The 24,960-nt window shown below is 42.8% G+C and overlaps 1 protein-coding gene, 2 long non-coding RNA genes and 1 other non-coding gene across 4 annotated transcripts in view; 2 read left to right on the forward strand and 2 right to left on the reverse strand.

Moving 5' to 3' along the window:
* Positions 1 to 820: 820 nt before the first annotated feature.
* LOC121031405 (uncharacterized) lies at positions 821 to 4,441 on the reverse strand. The gene is made up of 2 exons (XR_005790703.1): positions 4,087 to 4,441; positions 821 to 984 (listed from the first exon to the last, which is right to left on the reverse strand). It is a non-coding gene; the product is annotated as an uncharacterized LOC121031405 (long non-coding RNA).
* A 2,295-nt stretch (positions 4,442 to 6,736) lies between these two features.
* Positions 6,737 to 24,960, reverse strand: part of LOC121031406 (uncharacterized) — a 31,393-nt gene continuing 13,169 nt past the window's right edge. Inside the window, exon 3 of the long non-coding RNA XR_005790704.1 lies at positions 6,737 to 6,909. This is a non-coding gene — a long non-coding RNA (uncharacterized LOC121031406). The remainder of the gene's footprint in view (positions 6,910 to 24,960) is intronic.
* On the forward strand, positions 13,436 to 22,804 carry PNP (purine nucleoside phosphorylase). The gene is made up of 6 exons (XM_040476513.1): positions 13,436 to 13,568; positions 17,261 to 17,430; positions 20,843 to 20,946; positions 21,140 to 21,315; positions 21,427 to 21,617; positions 22,182 to 22,804. The coding sequence occupies exons 1-6, from the start codon at positions 13,558 to 13,560 to the stop codon at positions 22,397 to 22,399; spliced, it is 870 nt and encodes a 289-aa protein (XP_040332447.1). The 5' UTR covers positions 13,436 to 13,557; the 3' UTR covers positions 22,400 to 22,804.
* Positions 18,253 to 18,403, forward strand: LOC121032543 (U12 minor spliceosomal RNA). Its single transcript, XR_005791357.1, has one exon. It is a non-coding gene; the product is annotated as a U12 minor spliceosomal RNA (small nuclear RNA).

A 24,960-nucleotide genomic window follows, 5' to 3' on the forward strand; every position in this document is an offset into this window, starting at 1 on the left:
GCTGAAGTCGGACGCTTAACCGACTGCGCCACCCAGGAGCCCCCTTCCTTTTTTTTTTTTATATGACACCAGTCATACTGGATTAGGGTCCCTTATGACCTTATTTAACCTTAATTACCTCTTTAAAGTCCCTATCCCCAAATAGTCACATTGGGATTACAAGGTAAAAGCTTTAACGTAATGAATTTTGAGGGGAATATTTCATAAAAGTCTATGACCCAAGGATATAAAGAAACTGTAAAGATTTGGAAGCATTTTTTCTTCAGGCTTTCAGCCAAGTAGTAACCTTCCAACCTTCCAAGTTGTTGCTAAATAGATGGTGGAGAATAGGGTGAGAAACATCGGCCTAGCTTCTGTGACCCACAGTGTCCCAATTTGATTTCTCTTCTTCATATACCCTGTTTCTTCTTTCCCCTTTCCTGAAGTGGTAATTTATACCTGTGTGAAAACAGCACAGTCCCTGACTCCATTTCCAGGGCAAAGAATGTTTTCAGTTATACCCAGAGTGAGTGAGTTAATCAAGATGCAGGGTAGTATGGGAGTTTGGGTGAGGTGGGAGAGGGTATAGTCTAGTTGTTTATCGTTGTTCTTGTTTAAGTAGGCTCTGTGCTGGGAGCCCAATGCAGGACTTGAAATCATGAACTCATGGACATAGTTCTAGCTTCTTTTAGGTACATACAGGGTAGCAGTGTCTAGAAAAGATAAGAACAATGCTGTGCAATAAAAATTTCTGTGATGATGGAAATGTTTCTCTACCATGGATAATGGTAGCCACTAGCCTCATCTGGCTGTTGAGCAGTTGCAGTGTGGCTAGTATAACTAAGGAACTGAATTTTTGTTTTTATTTCATGTTAATGTTCTTACATTTACATAGCCACATTTGGCTAGTGGTTACTGTTTTGAACAGTGCACAATAAGAGTTGATGTTGATGGGCTGGGTGCACCTCTGGTTGTTCTTCTTACCCAATTTATGGTTAGGCGGACCTAGAGAAACCAGAAAGAAAAAGAGACAATGGGGAATAATAATAATAGCCAACATTTACTATAATTTACTATAATTATAATTACTATAATTCCAGGCACTTATCTAAACACTTAACAAGCATTTTCTACACTTCTTGCAACAACAGTAAATACTATTATTATCACTACCTTACAGATGAGAATACTGAGGCAGAATGAGACTTTCACTTGCCTCAGATCACACAGCCAGTAAGTGAGGGGTGGAGAAGGAATTCATACACAGGTAGTTTGATTGCAGAGTCTACTCATCTATACTACATACACTTGGGAATGGAGGTGGCATGGAGTGACTGGAGCCATAGTTTCCAAACTCTGTGTCCTGGTATAAATTCTCAGGGGTACCATGGGATATTTAAAGATTTTAAGGGAAACACAGCCATATTCAATATCTCTGTATACTCTGCAAACTACCAGTTCAAAGTAACTCATAATACGAACATTAGATTGTTGCAACATTCCTTTTGATGACAAAATATCTTTGTGAAGTTGGGTTTTAGGAGGTCCCTCTGATAAAAAAAAATAAGTACTGCATGAAAATCATCCCAGAACAGGAAATGAGGGTAGCAGTATTGGATTCCAAGGTTTGAGAAGTTGTTCAATGCCCAACAGGCACACACATCCCCTTAGGGATTATTTGCAGTTATCTAAGAAATATAAACAAATATTTTTTTTCGTTCAGTGTGTGTGTATTATTTTTTTCTAAATGGTTGCTAAGTTGTTAGGAACCAACTACTTAAAAAGTAAATGTGTTAAGTATTTATTTTGAACTAAGGGGGCTATAAAAAATTGCTGAGATACTAAGTGCACTGTAAACTGAGAAACTGGGAACCTCTTGACTGGGATGTTGAAAACAGATCAAAATGGTCATAAATGAATAGAGTATGGGGACTTGGCTTGAGGTGGCTTAAAGAGAGATAATAAACATTTCATATATTTGACGGTTAAGTATCTGCTGTATACAGTGTTCACAGTGCAGCAGATATACACACTCAAAATGCCTGAGTCTGTGCCCTTTAGAGGTCAAAAACTTGTGAGGTAGGCAGTAAGAGATGTAAACTAGCCAAGGTTAGGGGTAGGATGGGATTCAAGGTAGGGTCTGATGTGACCTGGACCCTGAGCCCTCTTGTTGGATAGGCCACAAGATAAAGATGTGGTCTGAGGAGGCCTGCTGAGTCTCATAGGGTAGACTCTTCTCTGGGTCATGTGTGAAACCAATGAGATTGGGGGTCTAAGTGATTGTGCTGGAGGCGGGTTGCTGAACTTGAATTCAGAATAAAGTATGTTGTGAAGTTGTAAAGGTAATGTCACCCTGGCCAAGGAGCAGTCTGGTAAACTGTCTTTGCCTGTCACATAACAGTACATTTCTTTGGTGGCCAGAATGTTTATGTCTCTCTTTCTCTCTCTTTCTCTCTCTCTCTCTCTCTCTCTCTCTCTCTATATATATATATATATATTAAACATTATATATATATATATTAAACATTATATATATATATACACACACACCCTTCCCCACGTGATGCTGTGGAAACATTACAGAAGACTGAGGCTGGTCCCCCATTTTTCTTTTTGTAGATTTATCATAGATCGTCTTCTTTTGGTTTATATACACTTACTTTAGACAGTCCATAAAATTAATTGACTAAGTTTGCACTTTCTTAAATATAATTATGTCATACTCTTGTCTTTTGTGTAAACTGGATTGGATTTGGGCAATTAAAAAAAACTTTCGCCAATCAAATATAGATGAATATTTCCTGGGGATGATTTTTACTTAGGACTGATCTCATCCATCATTTAAAATTGTGCTTTCAGGGATGCCTGGGTGGCTCAGTCGGTTAAGTGTCTGACTTCAGCTCAGGTCATGATCTCCTGGTTTGTGAATTTGAGTCCCACATCCAGCTGTCTGCTGTCAGCGCAGAGCCTACTTCAGATCCTTTGTCCCCACGACCCCCGCCCCTTCCCTGCTCGTTCTCTCTCTTTCTCTCAAAATAAATAAATAAATAAACTTTAAAAAATTGTGCTTTCAATGTTTCAATTGTTCATAGTTCATTACGAAGGTGAACTTTACTTTTAGATTACCCTGTTGTTACCTTTGCTAAAATTACTCAATGAATAAGGATAATAATAATAATAGCATAACAACAAAAACGATGATAGAATATACCCTTCATTTGGTACTGGACTCAGTTTTATGAATGAGACAGAAACAGGGCTGGGAAACAGTGGCTTGGACCATAGCAGTGGGTAAGGTGGGTAAAATGGCAAACAGGAAAAATTGTGTTCAGGAAACTGGAAACAGATGGGGGATTCTGATAGCTAAGCAAGGATGTGACTCACAAGGGAAAAAACCTGAAATGAAGTCAATCCTATTAAGAAAGCACATCTAAATGGAGCTATGAGTCCACTAGAGAAGTGGGGCTTATGCAAGGCCATCTGGGCACAGAACATTAACGTTAAATATAGTTCATTCCTGGGGCACCTGGGTAGCTTAGACGGTTAAGTGTCTGACTTTCGCTCAGTTCATGATCTCACAGTTGGTGAGTTTGAGCCCTGCATCGCGCTCTGTGCTGACAGCTCAGAGCCTGGAGCCTGTTTTGGATTCTGTGTCTTCTCTGCCCCTCTTCCACTTGCACTTTGTCTCTCTCTCTCTCTCTCTCTCAAAAATAAATAAATATAAAAAAAATTTTTAATAATAAATATAGTTCATTGCCAAACTGCAATATACTGCTTCTTGCAGCCCCAGATGGAAAGCTGCAATTCAACAGGAATTAGACTCTTTTAGCCAATTATAATTTTGCAAAACAATTTATGTAAGCCATCTTGGAATGCTCTTTTTTGCCATTAGAGACCCACTGCTTTTACCCATCAGCAGAGCACAGTTTGGATTTTCTCCCAATATGTGTCTCCCAAATTGCAATTCTTAAGTCCCCAAATAAATTTTTGTTTGCCTTGCAGCTTCACTGCAAATTTTGTTTGACATTACATGACGTCAGAAGTGGGACCGGAGAGCATCTCATCTCCCTCCTCTGGCTCTCTCATAGATTCAAATGAGGTACTTACAAGGGTCCGTTGTGCCCTGTCATCTCCCCAGTGGTCCCAGTCAGAGTCTGATAAGTCTTCTTGTAATCCAAATTTCCCAGTCTGAGGTTCTGCTTTGAGTGTCCTCTGTTGCCACTTTTGTTCTCAGGACTTCACTTCCTGTCTGTTGCCCTGGTGAGTACTTAGTTCCTCTTGAAAATGCAGTTTGCTTTTTGAGAGATAGGCTGCTGGGCAGCCTTCTTCTGGAAATCCTACTAGTCTTATATATAAGAATTATGGGTCCTCATCCTGCAAATTCCTGTCTCTCTGGACAATGATTACCTGGGATGATTTAAAATTTAATTGGCCAACCTGGGGCTCTTTCAAAATTCCTATGTTAGTTTATATGTGCAATCAATTAGAGAAAGAATAGAAGACTAAATAATCCATATGAGGAATTTGTTTGTGAAAGAGAGAGAGTGAGCAGGGGAGAGGGGCAGAGGAAGAGAGAGAGAGAGAGAGAGAGAGAGAGAGAGAATCAGAAGCAGGTTCCACACTCAGCGAGGAACCTGATGTGGAACTTGATCCCATGACCCTGGGATCATGACCTGAGCTGAAACCAAGAGTCGGGTGCTCAACCGAATGGAGCCACCAAGGTGCCCCATGGGAAGCTTATTTTAATTATCATTTCAAGTCTTCAAAATGTGTTCATGACTCAAAAATTGCTTCCTTCCAGGATACTAATTCTAAACTAAGGTAAATTCTGAATTGTCTCAGAGACTTACTAAACTCGAAGAGTCTTCTGCTGCTCCATCACTTCCTCCATTTGCTCCCCACTGCCTATCTGTCCACCATCCCTCTCTCATTTTCTTGCTGAACTTCCTTTCTATGATTATCTGGAGACTTCTCAGGACCCACCCCTACCTGTAGCATCTTTTATAGTTAAGCCAGGAGATGATATTTTAGGATCCCAGTTCTCTCGTTCTCCTTGGAGTAAAGCTGAACTATGAGCTATTACCAAGGAGTTTCCTAACCCTAGAGAAAACCCTATTGGGTTTGCTAGACAATTCTTGATTGTAGTCCAAATTTATAAGCCAGGATTCTCTGATCTTTATCAGCTCATTCTCATGTCAGTAGATGAAAGACTTGCTAGAGAATGGATGCAAAAAGGAGTATGGACAGATCTTTTATTGGATTTCCCCACAAAAAGGCTGTAGACATGAAAGAAGCCTCAAAATTAGCTAAAAGACTCCACAAAGAGATTCTTGATGGTTTTCCCCATACTATTGACCTGGAAAAAAATCCAAAAAATGTGTCCAAAGATCTGATGAATGGGTTTTGTATGATTTTGAAAGATGTGAGAACATTTTTAAGCAATTATCTGGCATTGAAAAAGTTGACCATCACACCTCCACCTTGTTAAATTGTGCTTTTATTGAAGGTTTGCAAGAGGAACCTGCAACTCAGATTTAAAAATTTTTAATTAATTAATTAATTTTTCAAAACCTGCAACTTAAACCAAACAAAAACAAAAACCACCCCTGCAACTTAACTGGGCTACTATGAAATTCCATGACCTAGTTAATTACTGCTGGGCAGCTCTCCAAAGCTATTCAACAAGATACAAAAAAGAAACCCACACAAGCCCTAAATACTCAAGTATAAGCAACCCAAATTAGGAACATGCAATTACAACAATTGACACACATCTTTTTTCCAAAAAAAAGGAAATATTTTTAAATTTTAACCTGATGAAAAATCTCAAGACGATTTCTTGGTTACTGTCCCTGTGTTCTTTATCTTTTTTTTTTTTTTAAGATTTTTTTTTTTTTTTAATGTTTAGGTAATCTCTACACTCAACGTGGGGCTCAAACTCACAACCCTGACTGAGATCAAGAGTTGCATGCTCCATGGACTGAGTCAGCCAGGTATCCCCTGTCCCTGTGTTCTTTAATAACATAGCTCATACACCCATCTCTCTCCAAGATTCTATCCATGAGAAACTTTGGGCAAAAAAATGCCACTGATAGAGGCCACATCCACTCTGCACCACCTATAAAAATTCTAGTGGATGAAAGAAAGCCTCTGACAAATATTTACCAACATCCATTTTTAAAAATGTTTTTATTTATTTAGTTTTGAAGGAGAGACAGACAGAGCATGAGCGGGGGAGGAGCAGAGAGAGAGGGAGACACAGAATCCAAAGCAGGCTCCAGGCTCTAAGCTGTCAGTACAGAGCCTGATGCGGGGCTCAAACGCACAAACTGTGAGATCATGACCCGAGCTGAAGTCAGACATTTAACCGACTGAGCCACCCAGGTGCCCCTGCCAACATCCATTATATACAGAGGCTGTTCAAGGAATCAAGCCCATAATTGAGGAATATATTAAATAAGGCCAAAAAAAATTTTTTTAAACACACACAAAGCCTAACTCTTCAATATACAAGCCCTTGTAATATCCCCTTCCTTCCTGTACAAAAATCCCATGGAAGAGAATGGAGGTTTGTTCAGAAGTTAAGAGTTATCAACAATATCCTTATTCTTCAGCACCCAGTTGTGCCAAATCTTCATACTCTACTTTCAGTCTTATCTCCAGAAAGCACAACCTTCACTGTCATAGATCTTTGTACCGACCCTGAAAGCCAATACCTGTTTGCCTTTACATGGGAAAATCAACAATTTACCTGGATTGTTATGTCTCAGGGCTATACCAAAAGCCCTACCTATTTTTCTCAAATTCTGAAGGCTGATTTGCTGATGTCATTTTTTTTTTTCAGAATTCTTCCTTTTTGCAATATGTGTATGATCTCCTCCTCTGTTCCCCCTCAGAAGAGACATCCTTGGAAGACACTGTCCATCTCCTCTGAGAATTAGCAAAAAAAAAAAGGACATAAAATGTCAAAAGAGAAACTCCAGAGTTGCAAATTCAAGTTAAATACTGGGGCATCTAATTATTGATCATGGCCTCCATCTAGATCCAGACAGGAGTCAGGGCATTTTACCCTTCCCTTGCCATAGCACAAAAAGCTCACAGGATCGGGGGGACTAGCAGTGTAGTGTAGGAACTGGATTTCACTGTTTTTGTTTTTGTTTTTTTTTGCCATAGCCCAGTGTTTATACTCTTCCTAAAGCTGATCAGACTAAACTTCTCATCTGGTCAAAAAGGCTCAAGATTCCTCATTAAAGACAGCCTTCATGACTTACCTGCACTGGGTCATCTTAATTACAAGTTGCTTTTTTCCTTTTTTTCCACAAAATTATGGGAAATGCCATATGTGTACTTACTCAATGCCATGGGGATCAACATAGGCCCATAGGTTATTAGAGCCAACAATTAGATCTAGTAGCTAAGGGCCTCCCTCCTCATATGAGGCCAACAGCAGCTACTGCCAACTTGCCACAACGCATAAAAGAAAGAGTGATGGGTTCTCTACTTACCATCCACTCAGTAGAAGCTTTGCTTCACTCTCCTCACACTCAGCTCTTATCTACCAGCAGGCTAACCTCCATTGAAGGACTTTTGCTCCCCGCCCCCTCACCATGACCATTGCTTCCTGTAACACCTTAAACCCGGCCACACTTCTTCCTCTGCCAACTGATGAAACCTCTCATGACTGTTTAAAGCTGACTAATCAACTTTTAACCCCTTGGATTGCTTTACAGGAAATTTATCTCAAGAATGCTGAATTAATCTGGCTTACTGACAGATCCTATTTAAAGGATAAAACCGGTCTCTATCTAGATGGTTATGCTATAATATCTAACTGAAACCACTGAAGCTAAACCCATACCAACGGCCACTTCTGTTCAGCAGGCAGAACTCTTTGCCTTAACTAGAGCCTATTTTCTAGGTAAAGATAAAGCTGCTAACATCTATTCCAATAGTACATATGCCTTTGGTGTTGCTCATGATTTTGGTATGCTCTGGAAACAAAGAGGTTTCTTGACTTCTTCTGAACAGAAAATAAAAAATAGTTCTTATGTATTAGATCTATTAAATGGTATCTGGGGTGCTTGGTGGCTCAGCCGGCTGAGTGTCCAACTTCAGCTCAGGTTATAATTTCACAGCTCATGAGTTTGAGCCCCACGTTGGGCTCTGTGCTGACAGCTCACAGGATTCTGTGTCTCCCTCTCTCTCTGCCTCCTCCCCCCAAAATAAATAAACATTACAAATTTTTTAAATGTTATTCAACTACCCAAATTTGGTGATAATTAAAATTTTAGGACACTCTATGGCAAACAGAGAAAAGCAGAGGAAGTCGTTTGCCTGATGCAGTTACTAACTCAGCAGCTTTAAGTCAGCCCTCACCTTTATTTTTTTTTTATTAAAAAAAATTTTTTTTTCAACGTTTATTTATTTTTGGGACAGAGAGAGACAGAGCATGAACAGGGGAGGGGCAGAGAGAGAGGGAGACACAGAATCGGAAACAGGGCCACCAGCCCAGAGCCCAACGCGGGGCTCGAACTCACGGACCGCGAGATCGTGACCTGGCTGAAGACGCTTAACCGACTGCGCCACCCAGGCGCCCCTCAGCCCTCACCTTTAATAAAGGCACCTGCAACTTCCATGTCTCCTGAATTCGCTGACAATCAAAAACGTAAAATAACAGAAGCCCAATAGTTAACTGTTTGGCAAAATAGAAAGAAATGGACAGAACAAGGTTATAAATCTGACCTCAGATAAAATCAATGGATAGATCCTATCAACCCATCCTCCGATTGCCTACAGAGAGATGTCCCACAATATATACATGATTTGACACATTAGAATACTGATAAGATGGTCTCACTGGGAAGACGATACTACTAGAAGCCATCACCAAAAATCATCTCACAGGTATACCCTAGTTGTCAGATTTACCCAAAACAGAATTCTGGAAAGCCTATTCATACTTGTATGGGACATTCCCCTTTGCCTTCTGGACCTTTCATGCTATGGCAAATGGATTTCATCCTGTTGCCTCCCTCCCAAGGATATAAATATATACTAGCAATGATTTATATGTTTTCTCAGTAGGTAGGTTGAGTTCATTTCCATGTTGGAAACCCACCACCAGAGCAGCAGGCAAGACATTGTTAGAAAAGATTATTCCTACCTGGGGAGTTCCCTCTGAACTTCATAGCAATTTGGGATCTCATTTTACTAGCTGAGTAATCCAATCTATCTGCAAAATGTGGCCCATTCTGCAGCATTTCCATTGTGCTTGTCAATCCCAATCTTTAGGATTGATAGAATGTATTAGTGGAACCATTAAATTAGCTAAACTAATAGAGTCTTTTAAACTGCCTTGGCCTAAAGTTCTGCAACTGGTCTTGCTTAACTAGTCCTGGAAAGAACAGATAATCTCTTATTGAATTTACTACTTGCAGGCTTATGAGGTTAGATAAAAGCATGTATCAACTAGTTTTGCTTAAAGGAAATTCCTAAGGTATTGCAAGGAACTTGTTAAAGCTTTAAAGGCTAACACCCAGCTTCTTGGGGTGCCTGGGTGGCTCAGTCAGTTAAGCCTCTGACTTGGGCTCAGGTCATGATCTCACAGTTCATAGGTTGGAGCCACACGTCGGGCTCTGTGCTGACAGCTTGGAGCCTGGAGCCTGCTTGGGATTCTGTGTCTCCCTCTCTCTCTGCCCCTCCCCTGCTAGCACTCTGCCTCTCTCTCTCAAAAATAAATACACATTAAAAATTTTTTTTTAGAAAATAAAGGCTAACTCCCCGCTTCTAGAACAATCTTTACATAGCTTGCCCTGGGGAAACAAAGACATACACCATCATGACCTCCAACCTGGAGATTATGTTCGCTGAAAAAGACACCTTCATAAGGATGCTCTAAGCCCTGATGGAAGGGGACATACCAGGTATTAATTAACCAGTCCTTATGCTGCCAAGCTGAGGAAGCACTGACTCATGGATTCATATTTCTCATTTAGAAAAGGCTCCTCCTCCTAAATGGTCTTCTCTACCTACCAGAGGCAGCCAACTAAGAATTTCCAGAAAACTTAAACTTATTCCAGGTGACGCCTTGAGTCCTGGACTGGAAGCCACCAGCATCTGATGTAAACTGCTTTTGCAAGAGTCAGGACCAGACCAGTGTATCAATCCTTTGTCATAGTTATTACCCACTGTTTAGCTCTTTGATTTCCCTTTACTGCTGAAAGCTCTTTGATTAAGCTATTCTAATTACATTATTGTTTGCCACTTCCCAAAACAAAACAAAACAAAATCCAGAGATGCCAGTTATTGCAATGATATATGAAGACAATTAAGCTGGTTGAAATTCTTAGATTATTGTTCCTTCTAAGAATCCTTGTGATCTTTGCTCTTTCACACAAAGTTGGGATTCTCCACTGGTGGTAAAATCCCTCCTTTGGTTAAAAACCCATTCTACCACTATAGTATCTTCTTACTCTTAAATTGGTGCTGCTATTATCCTCCTTTAGTTTCTTTTCCTTTATTTCATTTAAAGAAATTATTTTCCTGACTTGATGCCTCCTCCCTGTTTTGTCACAGAGGAAAAACAGTCACACAAATATCCCAGAGTTTAGCACAGGCAGGAAATCTTTCTGTTGGATCTGCCACCATCAGGCCACTATAGGCTATGGAGGATACAGTGCCCCTTTGGTCATCCCTGTTTACAACCTCTCTTTTCTCTCCAATGTCACCATAAATCAGACAGCCCCTTTTGACCTTACTTACCATGTTAAAATAGCCTTACCTCCTTCGAAAGGGAAACTCTCCTTGCTTTACCTACCCTAATCCCTGCCCAAGAACTGACCTGGGCAACATCTCCCATGGATAGTCACCCTCCAATCTCGTTCTAAACTTCATCAAGAATTACCTGCCAGGGGTGCCTGGGTGGAACGGTCGGTTAAGCAACTGACTCTTGACCAAGTCATGATCTCACGGTTTGGTTTGTGAGTTTGAGCTCCAGTCCAGCTTCGTGCTGATGGCAAGGAGCCAGCTTGGGATTCTGTCTCTCCTTATCTCTGCCCTCCCCCGCTTGTGCTCTCTTTCTCTTTCTCAAAATAAATAAATAAACTTTAAAAAAAAGATTAAAAAAAGAAAAGAATTATCTGCCACTAGCCCTTGCCTCATAAAAACACACTGGAGCCTGACTAGTTTTCCAACAGACTCTTCTGGCTGTAAGACCCTCTTTTGTACAAGGTTCTTTCAACTACGCTATGATATCAAAAGAAGCATTTATCTGGCTGCTTGAATAAAACAGACCCCTGGTTTTCTCCTGTCTTACCCTCCATACCTACAAATGAGTCTGTTGATAATCAGACTTAAAAAGGAATATTTTGCACTCCCACAGAATATATTTTTGCCCGTGCCTGTAAGTGACAACCTTGGACATTTACCTGCCTAGACAGTCAGAAAAGAACGGGACAATATCTCCTAGGTTATTCAATTTCTCCCTTCACTATACTTCAATTGGTCACAGGGATCTTTCCTGCCCTAAACACTTACCATAGAAACAAGAGAGTTCTATCCATTATAAATGACTACCCAGATGACAACTCCTCCAAATAGGAAGACAATGGCTACACACATTCTCAGGACTGTGACCTCCCACAGGGTACAACCCTAATGAAAGAATGGATTTGGGGATCCATTTTGGGATCCTTTTTTGGAATCCTTTTTCCTGGTGGGATCTGCTGCAAATGAGGCCATGGTTAAGAATCTGCCCTAGGCTGTTAATAGAATAACCAGATCTGGCAGGGTGGGGGGTGCTGGGTGGCTCAGTTGGTTAAGCATCCGACTCTGGATCTCAGCTCACGTCTTGATCTAGGGTTGTGACCCCGCTGGGCTTGGAGCCTACTTTAAAAAGAAAAAAAAAAAAAAAAGAATAGCCTGATCCACTGCTAGGGCCATTAGAGCTCAGTGGTCTCTAGATTCCCTTGCCTGAGTTGTACAAGACAACAGAAGAGATTTGGATTACTTCCTGGCTGTTGACTGAGTCTGTGCCATCGCTAATACTTCCTGCTGCGCAACTAGATTAACACCTCATAGCAGGCTGAATTGGAAACTTAAACTGGCCATCATTAAAAGGAGTTTCTTTCAGCCCTCTAACTCAGTTTAATTTTAAGTTTTCAGACCTTTTCAGTTGACTCCCCACAGGACTCCCCTTCTAAGATCTGGATTACAAATAATCATACTTATTATTGTTCTTATGTGTTCCTTTTTAATTATAATTACATTACTGATGCTTTGTATGTCTCACTGTTGTTTGACCATCTAAAATGTCAAAATTATGGACACACTAAGGCTTAAAATAAAATGATCAACCATGGCTATCCATTGGCAACCCCTGAAGACAAGTCAACTATCAACTTCATGGACTTTTAAGATGAGGACAATGCCTAAGACTTGCTTCCTGAAAACCTCTTTGTTGCTGTGACTGTATGGTCTTAGTGACATTCTTTATAACATTTCATTTTCCCTCCTCTGTGGGACATGACCTTCTAGGAATAAACCTTCCTAGATAGGTAGACAACAGATGATCCAATGGTTGATCATTAATGCTTTCCAAGGAAAGATCTTGGTCAAAAGGGGAAAACATGAAAAGAAAAAATTGAAATGGAATCACTGCTGTCAGGAAAAATGGAGCCAGAAGGCCATTAGGGAAGTGGGGCTTATGCAAGTCCACCTCTGCAGGGAACATGAACTTTAAGTATAGTTCACTGCCCAACTGCAACATCCTGGCTTCCTGCAGTCCCAGAAAGCAAGCTGGAAATTTAACAGAAATTAGACTGTTTTAGCTAATCATTGTAAGTTACATCATATGTAAGTCTTCTTGGAATCCCTCCTCTACACCCCCCCCGGTTTTTTTTTTTTTTTTTTGCCTTTAAAGACCCTCTGCTTTTCCCCCCGTCAGTGGAGCACTATTTGGTTTTCCTCCCAAATCTAAGTCTTCCAAATTGCATTTCCTAGGACTGCAAAAAAAATTTGCCGCCTCGATGCAAATTTTGTTTGACACATCTCAGACACAGGCTCATTTAATTTTATTCTGGAGTTGCAGGATACAAGGTTTAAATTTTTCTCTTTTCAAATCCCTCATGGTTTGCTCTAGACACAATCGGGAATGAGATTCCAGATAAAAGGTTTTCGGGGCTCTCTTCCGGCTTCCAGCCCTCATCTCGAATAGGTTTCCTTGAGGGAAACTTCGGCCCTGAGGACGAAAGAGGGTGCAGGGATGCTTTGGTAGACTTCCCCAGGGAGTAGGGTGCGGCGCGAGTCAGGTTACAGCTCTGCAAAGAATGCAGATTAAGTTGTTAGCCTAGCCTCGGGCAATTGAATCTGGGTGTGTCGCCATGGAGATGGGGGCCGGCCTGCGTGTTCGGCTGCTATTGGCTGGGGACTCCAGGCTGGGATATAAGCCAGCTGCGAGTAACAGTACACTCACTGTATACACCGCACCCGCCGAGGACAGCTCAGCGCAGGGCGGCGCAGCTCAGCAGACCGGATCCGAGCGGAGAAGGGCGGGCTCCTCGAGAGGGCGGCGGTGGCACCATGGAGAACGGGTGAGACGAGCACCAGGCCTGGGGAACCCGGGAAGGGGAATGGCTGTCACTGAGACCTGGAAGCCCGGCACCTGGGCCCCGAGAGGGCCAGGAGAGAGAGCGAATGCTCTGGAGATGTAGAGACCCCTGGCGGGGGAGCCCGTGTCGCGGCAGGGCGGCAGAGCAGTGAGGCGGCCAGCGACAGCCGGGGCGCACGCGGGAATCGGGTAGTGATGGCCCCACCGGAGCAGGAAGGGGACACGGTGTGGTACCGTGCACTCTACTTGGGAAAGGGGGCGGGTGTGTTTATGTGCGTGTGCGCCGGCACTGAGGTGCAAGTTGTAGGGGAAGCGTACTCTCTCTCCCCCAGCCACCCCGACCGGCATACCGGGAAGAGGTCAACCCACCCCTTGTGCTTTTCACTCCCTTTGCAGAGTCTAGGTAAAGCTGCGAGGTTCTTTTGGTGCCCGTATCTGGAGTTCCTCCTTCAGAGGAGAGATGTCTGAAGTTCTCTCAACACCTTTCTTCCCACCAAATTGGAGATCCAGTTAAAATAAGTTGGGGACTGGGAGGCTGTCTGTGATTCTTGATCTCAGAGTATGTGACTCTTGATCTTAGAGTCGTGAGTTCAAGCCTCACGTTGGGCGTGGAGCCTACTTACAATCTAAAAGAAAAATTTATTTTTTTTATTTAGGAAAAAATTTTTAATGTTTATTTTTGAGAGAAACGTAACGTGAGCGGGGGAGGGGCAGAAAGAGGGAGACACAGAATCCGAAGCAGGCTCCAGGATCGGAGCTCAGAGCTATCAGCACAGAGCCCCACGCGGAGGAGGGGCAGAGAGAGGGAGCCACAGACTCCCAAGCAGGCTCCAGGCTCTGAGCTGTCAGCACAGAGACCAACACAGGGCTCGAACTCATGAACCGCGAGATCATGACCTGTGCGGAAGTCCCACGCTTAACCGACTGAGCCACCCAGGTGCCCCTAAAAGAAAAGTTTTAGGGGCACCTGGATGGCTCGGTTGGGTGTCCGACTTCGGCTGAGGTCATGATCTCACAGTTCGTAGGTTGGAGCCACACGTCGGGATCTGTGCTGACAGCTCAGAGCCTGGAGCCTGCTTTGGATTCTGTGTCTCCTCTTTCTCTGCCCCTTCCCTGCTCACGCTCTGTCTCTCTCTCTTTCAAAAATAAATAAGCATTAAAAAAAAAATTAAAAAAAAAAGAAAAAACATTTTAAATAAGTTGGGGATGAAGTCTCCAAGGAGAGAAGGAAATCCTTATTAATTGGACCGAACAATAGACTCTGCCCTTTCCTCCTACCTCCCACCTCTGAAAATTCTTCTGTCTGCTTTGGCCCCAGAAATCCGAGTCCAAGTCACCAGAATCAGGGACCACAGTGGCTTTTGGATGCACAGGGATCCAGGGTGTTCTTGGGGAACTGATGGCCCATTGAAGAAGTCCTATAAGTCGTTGCTAGATATGCTAGGTGGCCAGGGCTTCATACTTCTTTCATTTTTTTTTTTTTCACCTCTTGGGGATGCTATTTGATTAACTTTTAATCATTTCATTGCTTCTCTCTCCACCATCCTGTGGCTCCATCTCCCCTGTCCCTTACCCAGCTACTTCCCTGAGGGTAGCCTGTTGTAGAGTCATCTGGTTTCAAAGGCTCTGCTTTTGAAGAGAAGGATTTCCTTTGGAGGCTTGGTTAGCTGTGTTCAGCTCTGTCATACCTCAGTTCCACTTGTCCCCCACTTCAACATTTCATTTTTCCAGATAGGGGTTTGAGAATTGGACTGGTATTGTGAGAAAAATTCTGGGTTGGTTCTTGGGGATGTATGGGCACGGTAAGTGTATGTGGTTAAGATGTATGGGTATGGCAAGTGTATGTGGTTAGGTCTCTGAAGGGCTCAGAACCTTGGTGAAGAGAAGGGAGATGGGAGACGGCAGGGAGGAGAACAAAGGCAGGGAGGAAGATTCAAGTGCTTTGGACTCAAACCCTGACATAATGGAGTCTTAACTGGTAAGGTTTTGGAACTTACTGATAAGTTTTTAATTAATTTTAAAACTGTACCTATAAGACAGGTGGGGTCAAGACAGGTGCTGCCAATTACTTCCTTTTTACCCGAGGAAAGAATTTGAAACACATTTATTTGCTTAAAAAGGCAGAATTGAGACTAGAACCCAGGTTGAGTTCTGCCTTCCTCTTTTTTAAAAAAAAATTTTTTTTTTTCAACATTTATTTATTTTTGGGACAGAGAGAGACAGAGCATGAACGGGGGAGGGGCAGAGAGAGAGGGAGACACAGAATCGGAAATAGGCTCCAGGCTCCGAGCCATCAGCCCAGAGCCTGACGCGGGGCTCGAACTCAGGACCGCGAGATCGTGACCTGGCTGAAGTCGGACGCTCAACCGACTGCGCCACCCAGGCGCCCCTTATTTTATTTATTTTTTTTTTTAGAGTTCTGCCTTCCTCTTGACCAGAAATAACTAAGCCTGGTTTTTGAATGAGAATTACCTAGGACACTATTGTGGATCCCCAGAATTATGGATCTCTAGGGTTGGGCTCCAGAATTTGTATTTTCTTTCTTTCTTTAAAAAAAATTTTTTTTTAATGTTTATTTTTGACAGAGAGAGAGACAGAGACAGAACATGAGTGGGGGAGGGACAGAGAGTGAGGGAGACACAGAATCTGAAACAGGCTCCAGGCTCTGAGCTGTCAGCATAGAGCCCAACGGGGGCTGGAACTCACAGACCATGAGATCATGACATGAGCCGAAGTCGGATGCTCAACCGACTGAGCCACCCGGGCGCCCCTAGAATTTGTATTTTCAAGCAGATGCTGAAATAGTTCTGTTTCAGCCACTGACCACCAAAGTTGTGGACTACTCCATCTGCTTTTTTGTGCTTGTCTAGTCACTGATCTTGAATTACTGCTTGCAATTTCATTTGACAGGGATCTGTATTTTATTGGTCTGGGTATCCCAGAATAGGTATCTGGGGGAACTAACTGGCACATAGATTTCTACTCTGGAGTGTTCCCATTGCCTTTTTTTTTTTTTTTTTTTTTTTTTTGGTCAACCAATAAAAGTGTCTGAGGGAGGAATTGGAGGGCAAGGGTCCAAAAGGAAATTGGGTTTATCCCTACCCTCAGGGTAGTGTTAATTACATTTTGAGTGTCCTTACTGATAAGTAGGGTAGAAGGATTATATTGGGTTTGTCACTGCCCTAAGGAAGGTCTTAATACCATTTTGAATATACTCTTTAGCCTTCATCCTCAAATCCAGCCCTTTTACTTCTTTGATTCCATTATTTCCCTGTACTTCTATGTAGACTTATCATCCCTTCCTCTCTAAATCTTTGTCATAAAGAGAGATAATTAAACCTGCTAGTGGTAGCAAAACTGAAGTTGGGGTTGGGGGTGGAAACATAGGCACCATTAACTTTTGCCAGGCTATAGAATGAGGAGGGACTTTCCCATCAGACTTTCAGTGGGTCTGATTCAGAAAGGGGGTCTGATTCAGAAAGAGGAGTGGGTGGGTGGATGAGCTTAGTGTGGACCCTGCTGAGAGAGGATCCTCCCTTCTGGAGCAGCTCTTTGGCCCCTTCTGTGTCCCTTCCCACCCCAGCACTCCTAGCAGCCTTTCTGCACTGAAGGTCATTAGTCTATGATGCCCTTGGGAGGGGAGCAAAACTTAACTTTCATTTTCCTTTTTCCTAGATTTACATATGAAGATTATCAGAACACTGCAAAATGGCTTCTGTGCCGCACCAAGCACCGACCTCAAGTGGCAGTGATCTGTGGTTCTGGGTTAGGAAATCTGGTCAATAAATTAACTGAGGCCGAGAGCTTTGACTACAGTGAGATACCAAACTTTTCCCAAAGTACAGGTACTGGCAAAGGGGAGTGAGGGATTGAACTGAGGGATACTGATGGGATTCTGATGAGAAGGTCTGCTTTCACCAGGCCTGCACCTGATTATCCTGTATAGCATTTGACTAAAGACAACTTGTTTAAGAGAGGGAAAAAGACCACTATGAATCAGAATGACTTTAGAAGGAAACTCCCCCAGTAGAAATTTCATAATAGATTGGGCATGTGTGTGGCAGTGATACCATATGATGACATATTTCCTATGCTGTAATGATCCAGAGCCCCTTAAAGCTTTACAGCACCTCACTCACACTCTCCTCCCCCATCCATACCAGGGTACCCACCACTTGCACATATCCCTCCCATTTCTTTCAGTCTGCAGGTTAAATGGACAAAGTAGTGCCTATAACTTCCCGGGACAAAGTCAGGTGACCCCTGTCCTATGTCTTCCTGCCATTCCCAATCTCCCCAGCTCTAGCTCTTGTCCCAGGATAAGGCACTCACTGGTGCGCAGCAACAAATGAACACTGCCATGTTCTTGCAGACAAAATACACAGATAACACATGAACACACAAGACCTGATTCATACTGACCCTTTGAAGGAGGGGAGGAAGCAGGTGTTACCTGTGCACTGTGGAGCAATAATGGATCTGAGGGTAGCATATCCAGCATCCTAATAGCTGCCAGAAAACTCTAAAGCTGTGGTTTAGAAAAGGGCCAAGTGCGGGGTACCTGGCTGGCTCAGTGGGTAAAGCATGCAACTCTTTGTCTCAGGTCATGAGTTCAAGTCCCATTTTGGGGGTAGCCTTTATTAAAAAAAAAAAAAAGGGGAAAGGCCATGCCTTAAACTTCATGAGTAAGGAAAATAACAATTCAGGGTGACACCCGAATCCTCCCAGCTAATGTGAGATGAATTTTTGAGCAAGTAAAGGTTGCCCCTAATGTGACTCACCTACTTTGTGAGATGCTTGAGAGTCACGATCTGTCCATCCCCTTTTAATACTGAAAAAGTAGACTGGTATGAAAGAAAAATGAGGTTCAGAAGGTGCTTATTTCCTATAAGTGATAAGTTGGATTAACCCTGAGGGTTTATGGGTCCACTGTGGGCAACTCCTGGAGTGGCCCTGCACTTTCCTTCACTACTCTCCACTTCCCTTCACTATTAGCCATGTTGGCTGAATCTTTTTTTTATATATAATTTTTTTAATGTTTATTATTTTTGAGAGAGAGAGACAAAGCACAAGTGGGGGAAGGGCAGTGAGAGGGGGAGACCCAGAATCCCCAGCAAGCTCCAGGCTCTGAGCTGTCAGCACAGAGTCCTTGTGGGGCTTGAGCCCACAAACTGAGATCATATCCTGAGCCGAAGTCGGGCTTAACCCCGCTTAACTCCCCACTTAACTGAGACCCCCCCAGGCATCCCCTTCTTTTTTTTTTTTTAAGTTATTTTGAGAGAGCAGGGGAGGGGTAGAGAGGGAGAGAGACTCTCAAGGGGGCACTGATACACTCAGCGAGGAGCCTGACTCAGGGCTGGATCCCAGGACCTGTGACATCATGAGCTGAGCCAAAATCAAGAGTCAGATGCCTAACTCACTGAGCCACCCAGGCACCTCTGCCGCTGCCCCCCACCCCTCTCTTGTTGGCTAAATCTTCTAAATTTACTGACATTTTCTAATGGCCTGTGAAACTGTTTTCATCTATGATTCATGAACATTAGGTTAACAACCTTAGCCAGTTCTCTGGAAAAAAAGGGTGGGACGGACCAAGTAAATTAAGGACAAGGGTAGTTTATTTGGTTTACTTAATAATTCTCAGATAACTAACTTCCCATGATTTATTAATTTTATAAATTTCTACCTTCTGTCCTCTTTTCCCCAGAGAGTTAAGACTTTGCACATATATTTTTTCAAACCCGTTGGAGCAAGATTGGAAGACCAAAGAAGGGACGTGGGGGTGGGGGTGGGTAAAGAAATATTAAAACGAGAGGGAGGGCAAAGGGCAAAAAGTTTTCTAAGGGAAAGGGCAATGACATTGACCCCACCTGCCACTCCTTCCCACTGAGAAGGGCACTGCAGTAAGTGATTAGTGGATTAATTTTTAAACTTTATTAGCCTCTTTTTTATACTCAGGTTTTCCTAACTCTGCCACCTCTGCTCTATTACTGGAATTTTTTTAATAAGCTCTTTTGTCTCTGACTCTCCCTGAACTCTTCCTCTTGATTTTGGTCCCTCTCTCTCGGACCACCCATTCCCTAGGGGATAGGTTGGCTGCCTCCATTAGAGGAGAAATGCCAGATAAGGGAAATGGTAATAATGGTTATTATGTCTGTGTGGGGAGTTATTTTTGCATTCCCACACCCCTGCAGGGCCCATTTGGGGTATGTATTACCACAGGACTGTTTTGTGGGTCATAATGGAGAAGCCTTGTAGGGGTCCAAACTCAGCCCCTCCTCCTGTTGTTCAGTAACCTCTTCAGGACCCTCATATACTATGAACTCCCTTTCAAGAGTGAGGAGGCACATGGTTTAGTTAGGGTAATAAATATGGAGACATATTTGGAGAATTTTAAAATTTTTGGAAAAGTCTATAAGGACTGCATTTGCTACATTTATTATTCCCCACTTTTTCTTTTCTTTCTTTCTTTCTTTTTTTTTTTTTTTTGCTCACTTTTATTCTCTTACAATATGGCTTTCTCATTCTTTTGAAGTTTCTTAAAAAAAAAAAAAAAAACCTTTCCCTAAGGCACCTGGGTAGTTCAGTTGAGCCAACTTGATATTGGCTCAGGTCATGATCCCAGGGTTGTGGGATCGACCCCCGTGTCAGGCTCCATTCTTAGCATGGAGAATCTTTAGTTTAAGCTTAAGAGAATTTTCGCTTAAGATTCTCTCTCTCCCTCTGTTCCCCTCCCCCACTCACACACTTTCTCTCTGTAAAAACAATTAAGGAGTGCCTGGGTGGCTCAGTTGGTTAAGCATCTGACTTCAGCTTAGGTCATGATCTCACAGTTTGTGAGTTCGAGCCCCGCATTGGGCTTGGCACTGATAGCTCCAATCCTGGAGCCTGCTTCAGAGTCTGTGTCTCCTCTCTCTACCCTTCCCCTGCTATGCTCTCTCTCTCTCTCAAAAATAAACATTAAAAAAATAATAAAATAAAATAACAAAAAATCCTTCTTTTGATATGTGGTTCACATTGAGCATCCTTATCCCTTAGCTCTAATCTCATGATGTACTTATATACTCATTTGTAAGCTTATGATTTGTTCCTGTCTCCACCAGACTTCAGCTTTCTGAAAGTGGAGTTAGTAATGTCATCCTTTGCTTAATTATACCCTCTCATGTTGAGCACCATGAGTTGGCTTGTACTAGGTGCTCAGTGGATATGTGTTGTATGAAAACATCATCCTGTTCTTCTTTCTTTCTATTTTGTACACAGTGCCAGGTCATGTTGGTCGACTGGTGTTTGGGTTCCTGAATGGCAGAGCCTGTGTGATGATGCAGGGCAGGTTCCACATGTATGAAGGCTACCCACTCTCAAAGGTAATTCAGGGGCATAAGCCTGGTCCGGAAGAAGGGGGAGAGAGTTCTCAGTCTCATTTTATGACCTATCTACCTGGGCTAGGTTGACTTGGGTCCCCTCCTTTCTCTTTCGTGGTGTGTATCATGCATGTCTGTGGGTAGATTGGTGACATTTTAAAGAACTCTTTCTGATCTTTTATGTTTTGTTTGTAAGGTGACATTCCCAGTGAGGGTTTTCTGCCTTCTGGGTGTGGACACCCTAGTGGTCACCAATGCAGCTGGAGGACTCAACCCCAAATTTGAGGTTGGAGATATCATGCTGATCCGCGACCACATCAACCTACCTGGTTTCTGTGGTTTGAACCCTCTCAGAGGGCCCAATGAGGATAGGTATGTATCTTGCAATTTTTTTTTTTCAATAGCTGGGTACAGTTTAAGGACTTGTCTGGGGGTCAGAACTCATTATGTTCCAGTAATCTGAGATTCCAACCTGTGCCCTAGGTTCGGAGTTCGTTTCCCTGCCATGTCTGATGCCTATGACCGGGATATGAGACAGAAGGCTCACAGTGTCTGGAAACAAATGGGGGAGCAGAGAGAGCTTCAGGAAGGCACCTATGTGATGTTGGCAGGCCCCTCCTTTGAGACTGTGGCTGAGTGTCGGCTGCTGCAGAAGCTGGGGGCAGATGCTGTTGGTGAGAAGGGGAACTGACTGGAGGCTTGAACAGGGAGGGATCTGGTAAAATAGGGATGGAAAGGTGTAAGATTGTAGACCTAGACTGTTAAGTGAGAGATCTGACTTAAGGGAAGATTGAGTTAAACTGACTTTAAAGGTGTTGGGGTTTGGTGTGTTGTAGCATTAAACCTCCCTACCCAGCACCTAGGGCTTTAACAGCTATAATGCTAACGACCCATCCGTGATTTGATGTTTCTGAAGATTGTTCTAAAAATATAGCCGCTTTCTGTACCTCTGGCTGGAAGATGGAACCACATCATTAGAACTGACTTCAAAATGACCACAAACAGAAATAAAGCATTGCAGTGGTAATACTTATAAGAAATGTGTAAGGTCCTCTGAGGCCCCACTCTTTTAAGCAATACAGAATAACCTAAGTTAGACAAGAAATCAGCTGTTTCTTTGGATGTTTTTTTGAGATGTTGAATTGTCAATGAGGTAATGAATGGGGATGAGGGCAGAGGGTAAAGAAAAGAGTCATTTGAGGGTCCTGACAGTTGTTTTCCCTCTCTCTCCTCATCAGGCATGAGCACAGTACCAGAAGTTATAGTTGCAAGGCACTGTGGACTTCGAGTCTTTGGCTTCTCCCTCATCACTAACAAAGTCATCCAGGATTATGAAACCAAGGAGAAGGCCAATCATGAGGAAGTATTAGAGTCCGGGAAAAAAGCTGCACAGAAATTGGAACAGTTCGTATCTATTCTTATGGCTAGTATTCCACTGCCTGGTAAAGGCAATTAACCAGCCCTGGAGTGGTCTGGCCTCTCCCTAATAGGATCCAAGTAGCTACTACCTACTTTGGCCCCTTGCTGGGGTTATGTGCCTCTGCCCTTAAGTAGTAGGAGAAAGGAGAGGAAGATCCACCATTTCTCCCACCAGACCCTTCTGTGCTGGCTCCTCTTTTGCTCAGTTGTCTCAACAGTTTCCACCCCTGTTCTTCCTCAAGAGCTGGGGCCCAAGCCCTATCACACAGCCATGTATATGCCCTAGGTGTGATTTGGGCTGTTGAACTTGGCACAGGTACCTACTGCTATCTTTCTGAGATAAGATGATTTCACATTCCTGAAGACTCAGTCTGCCTCGCACAAGTCCAATACCTCTTGGACTCGAATACTATTCATATTTTGAGAATAAAAAAGATGAAATTAATGTTTAGTGCATTTTGGGATAAGGCTTGGAGCACAGGCCAAGTTTGGCATGAAAGACTGAGATCACATGTCCAGTGTGACTATCTGCTTCTGAGACGAGCCACTAAAAACTGAGATGAGGTGGTGTGTAAATGCAGGAAAGGATGAAGGAAAGCCAAAGATGAGAGATAAAGATGTCAGAAGATGAAGAAGGAAGAGCTAACACCTGGCACAAGACGGCAGCTTTCCTCAGACCAGTCTTGCCTCTGACCTTAGCCTTCTGATTGTGCTGCTCCCTGTCTATGCCCTCATGAATATCTGAACCGTCTCACTGGTCTCACTGTTCCACAGTGGCTACTTCTTAAGCCCTAACTGTTTCCTGTTGTTTTCTTTCTCCTCTCTACCCTAACTTCTGCCATAATTAAGGACAACCCAACATTCCTTCTCTGCATTCTGACAATGCTGTAGCGAATACTGAATACTAGAATACTACCTCTTTCTCTGCCAGCAGCCACTCCATGAAGATTAGAGTCCTGCCAGCCCCAGGCAAACCTGTGAAGTTGACTCATACTTCACTTCTTAGAGCACTTCCTTTCCTTCCCTCCTCATTTCCTTTCTGGGTTCTAGTCTTTTGACTTTTGCTCAGTCAGAACCTCCCTGTCACACAGCATCTAGGTGTTGCCCTTTGTTGGTTCACTGCACTATTTTTCACTTACCAGTTTGCATTCAGCTGACTGGATGGCATGTTTCAAAACCACACTACCGTCCCAGGCCTCTTTACCTTTTGATAAAAGATCTAGCTGGATGAGCCTCTAATAGTAATGGCATTTCAATAGAAATTTACGATAGAAAGCTTTTAAAACCTCTTTTAAATCCTTTGGTAACTAACCAACTTACCTGAGCCCAACACAAAAAGCATTCTGGAGTGGCCCTGTCACCACCCCCACCAGCTCTAAAACCCTACCTGGACCTTGAGACAATCTGCTAGCATCTGCCATTTGTCCATAAGCAAGCTGGTTTAGAGGGAAGTACTGTGTGTCCTTTAGATATATATGCAACTTGTTCATCTAATGAGATGGTTTATAAACATTTCTTTTAATCAAGTTATTGAATTACCTCTATAACACTCAGCTAAGAATGTTAAATTGAGAATATAACAAAGGTTCTCTTTAACTGCCCTTTAATCTTAAGAGATATATTTGTGAAACCATTAACTGTCACTATAAGACAGTATAGAATATTCTACACATTACATACAATGGGAACCCAAAGGATAGACCAGTTGTATACACTGGACCTTGAGAATTGGGTTTGGTAAGGGAAGTTTCATAGAAAACTTTTGAGTTCAGTCCTAAAGGACAGAAGGCAGGAAAAGGATTTCACACCAGGTGAGTGAAAGCACAGAGCTATAAAATGTAGTCATGTTCCGTGGGTCATTATCACAACAGGTGTGATTAGAACAGAGGACATGCAGGGCTCTAATGAGACATGGGCAAATACTTGGAAGTTACAAGAGAGTGCATGTGGTGCTCAGCTTTCTCACCCTGATCTGGCTCTTGGTGAGATGAGCTCAGGAATGAGAATGGTGCCATCTGAAAAACATGTCCCAGAGAGACTCAGGTGGAATATTTAAGCACATCTTTGGTGTTTAGACTTAGTAGATGGGTTTGCCCATTTACCCTGTAAAGGGCATCATAAATTTTGTGACAGAATACTAGATTCAAGAAGAATATTCATTTGTTGTCCTCATGCAAGAGTCTAATTTTTTAGTTCTAAGTATGAAGAATAAGGTTTACTGACTTTACAGAAGTGTTTATTATTATACTCATGTTAGGACATTGAATATCCTGTAGTAACAAAATTGTACATTCTTTATAGGAAAACTAAGATATGACAAGGAAAGTAGCTACAGGCAAGTACTATTTAATTATAGGTACTGAGTATCCTAAATGCACTGGAATACTAGGTTCAAGGGCATATGGGCTGGAGAAAGAAAACACAAACACATTGTCTTTGATTTCTTTTTTAAAGTTTATTTTGAGAGAGAGAGAGCACAAACGGGGGGCAGGGGGGGAGGGCAGAGAGAAGGGGGAAATCCCAAGCAGGCTTCTTACCATCAGCACAGAGCCAGGTCAGGTGTGGGACTTAAACTCATGAACTTGAGATTATGACCTG

The sequence above is a fragment of the Herpailurus yagouaroundi genome, unplaced genomic scaffold, assembly GCF_014898765.1.
Source record: "Herpailurus yagouaroundi ecotype Mexico unplaced genomic scaffold, PumYag 141, whole genome shotgun sequence".
In the NCBI taxonomy this organism is placed as follows: domain Eukaryota; kingdom Metazoa; phylum Chordata; class Mammalia; order Carnivora; family Felidae; genus Herpailurus; species Herpailurus yagouaroundi.

What these genes read in the sequence shown, in the direction of transcription:
- PNP (XM_040476513.1), top strand. An exon ending in AAACTTTTCCCAAAGTACAG is followed by an intron (nt 17,431 to 20,842) that starts GTACTGGCAAAG and finishes TTTTGTACACAG; the next exon opens with TGCCAGGTCATGTTGGTCGA. An exon ending in GCTGGGGGCAGATGCTGTTG is followed by an intron (nt 21,618 to 22,181) that starts GTGAGAAGGGGA and finishes TCTCCTCATCAG; the next exon opens with GCATGAGCACAGTACCAGAA.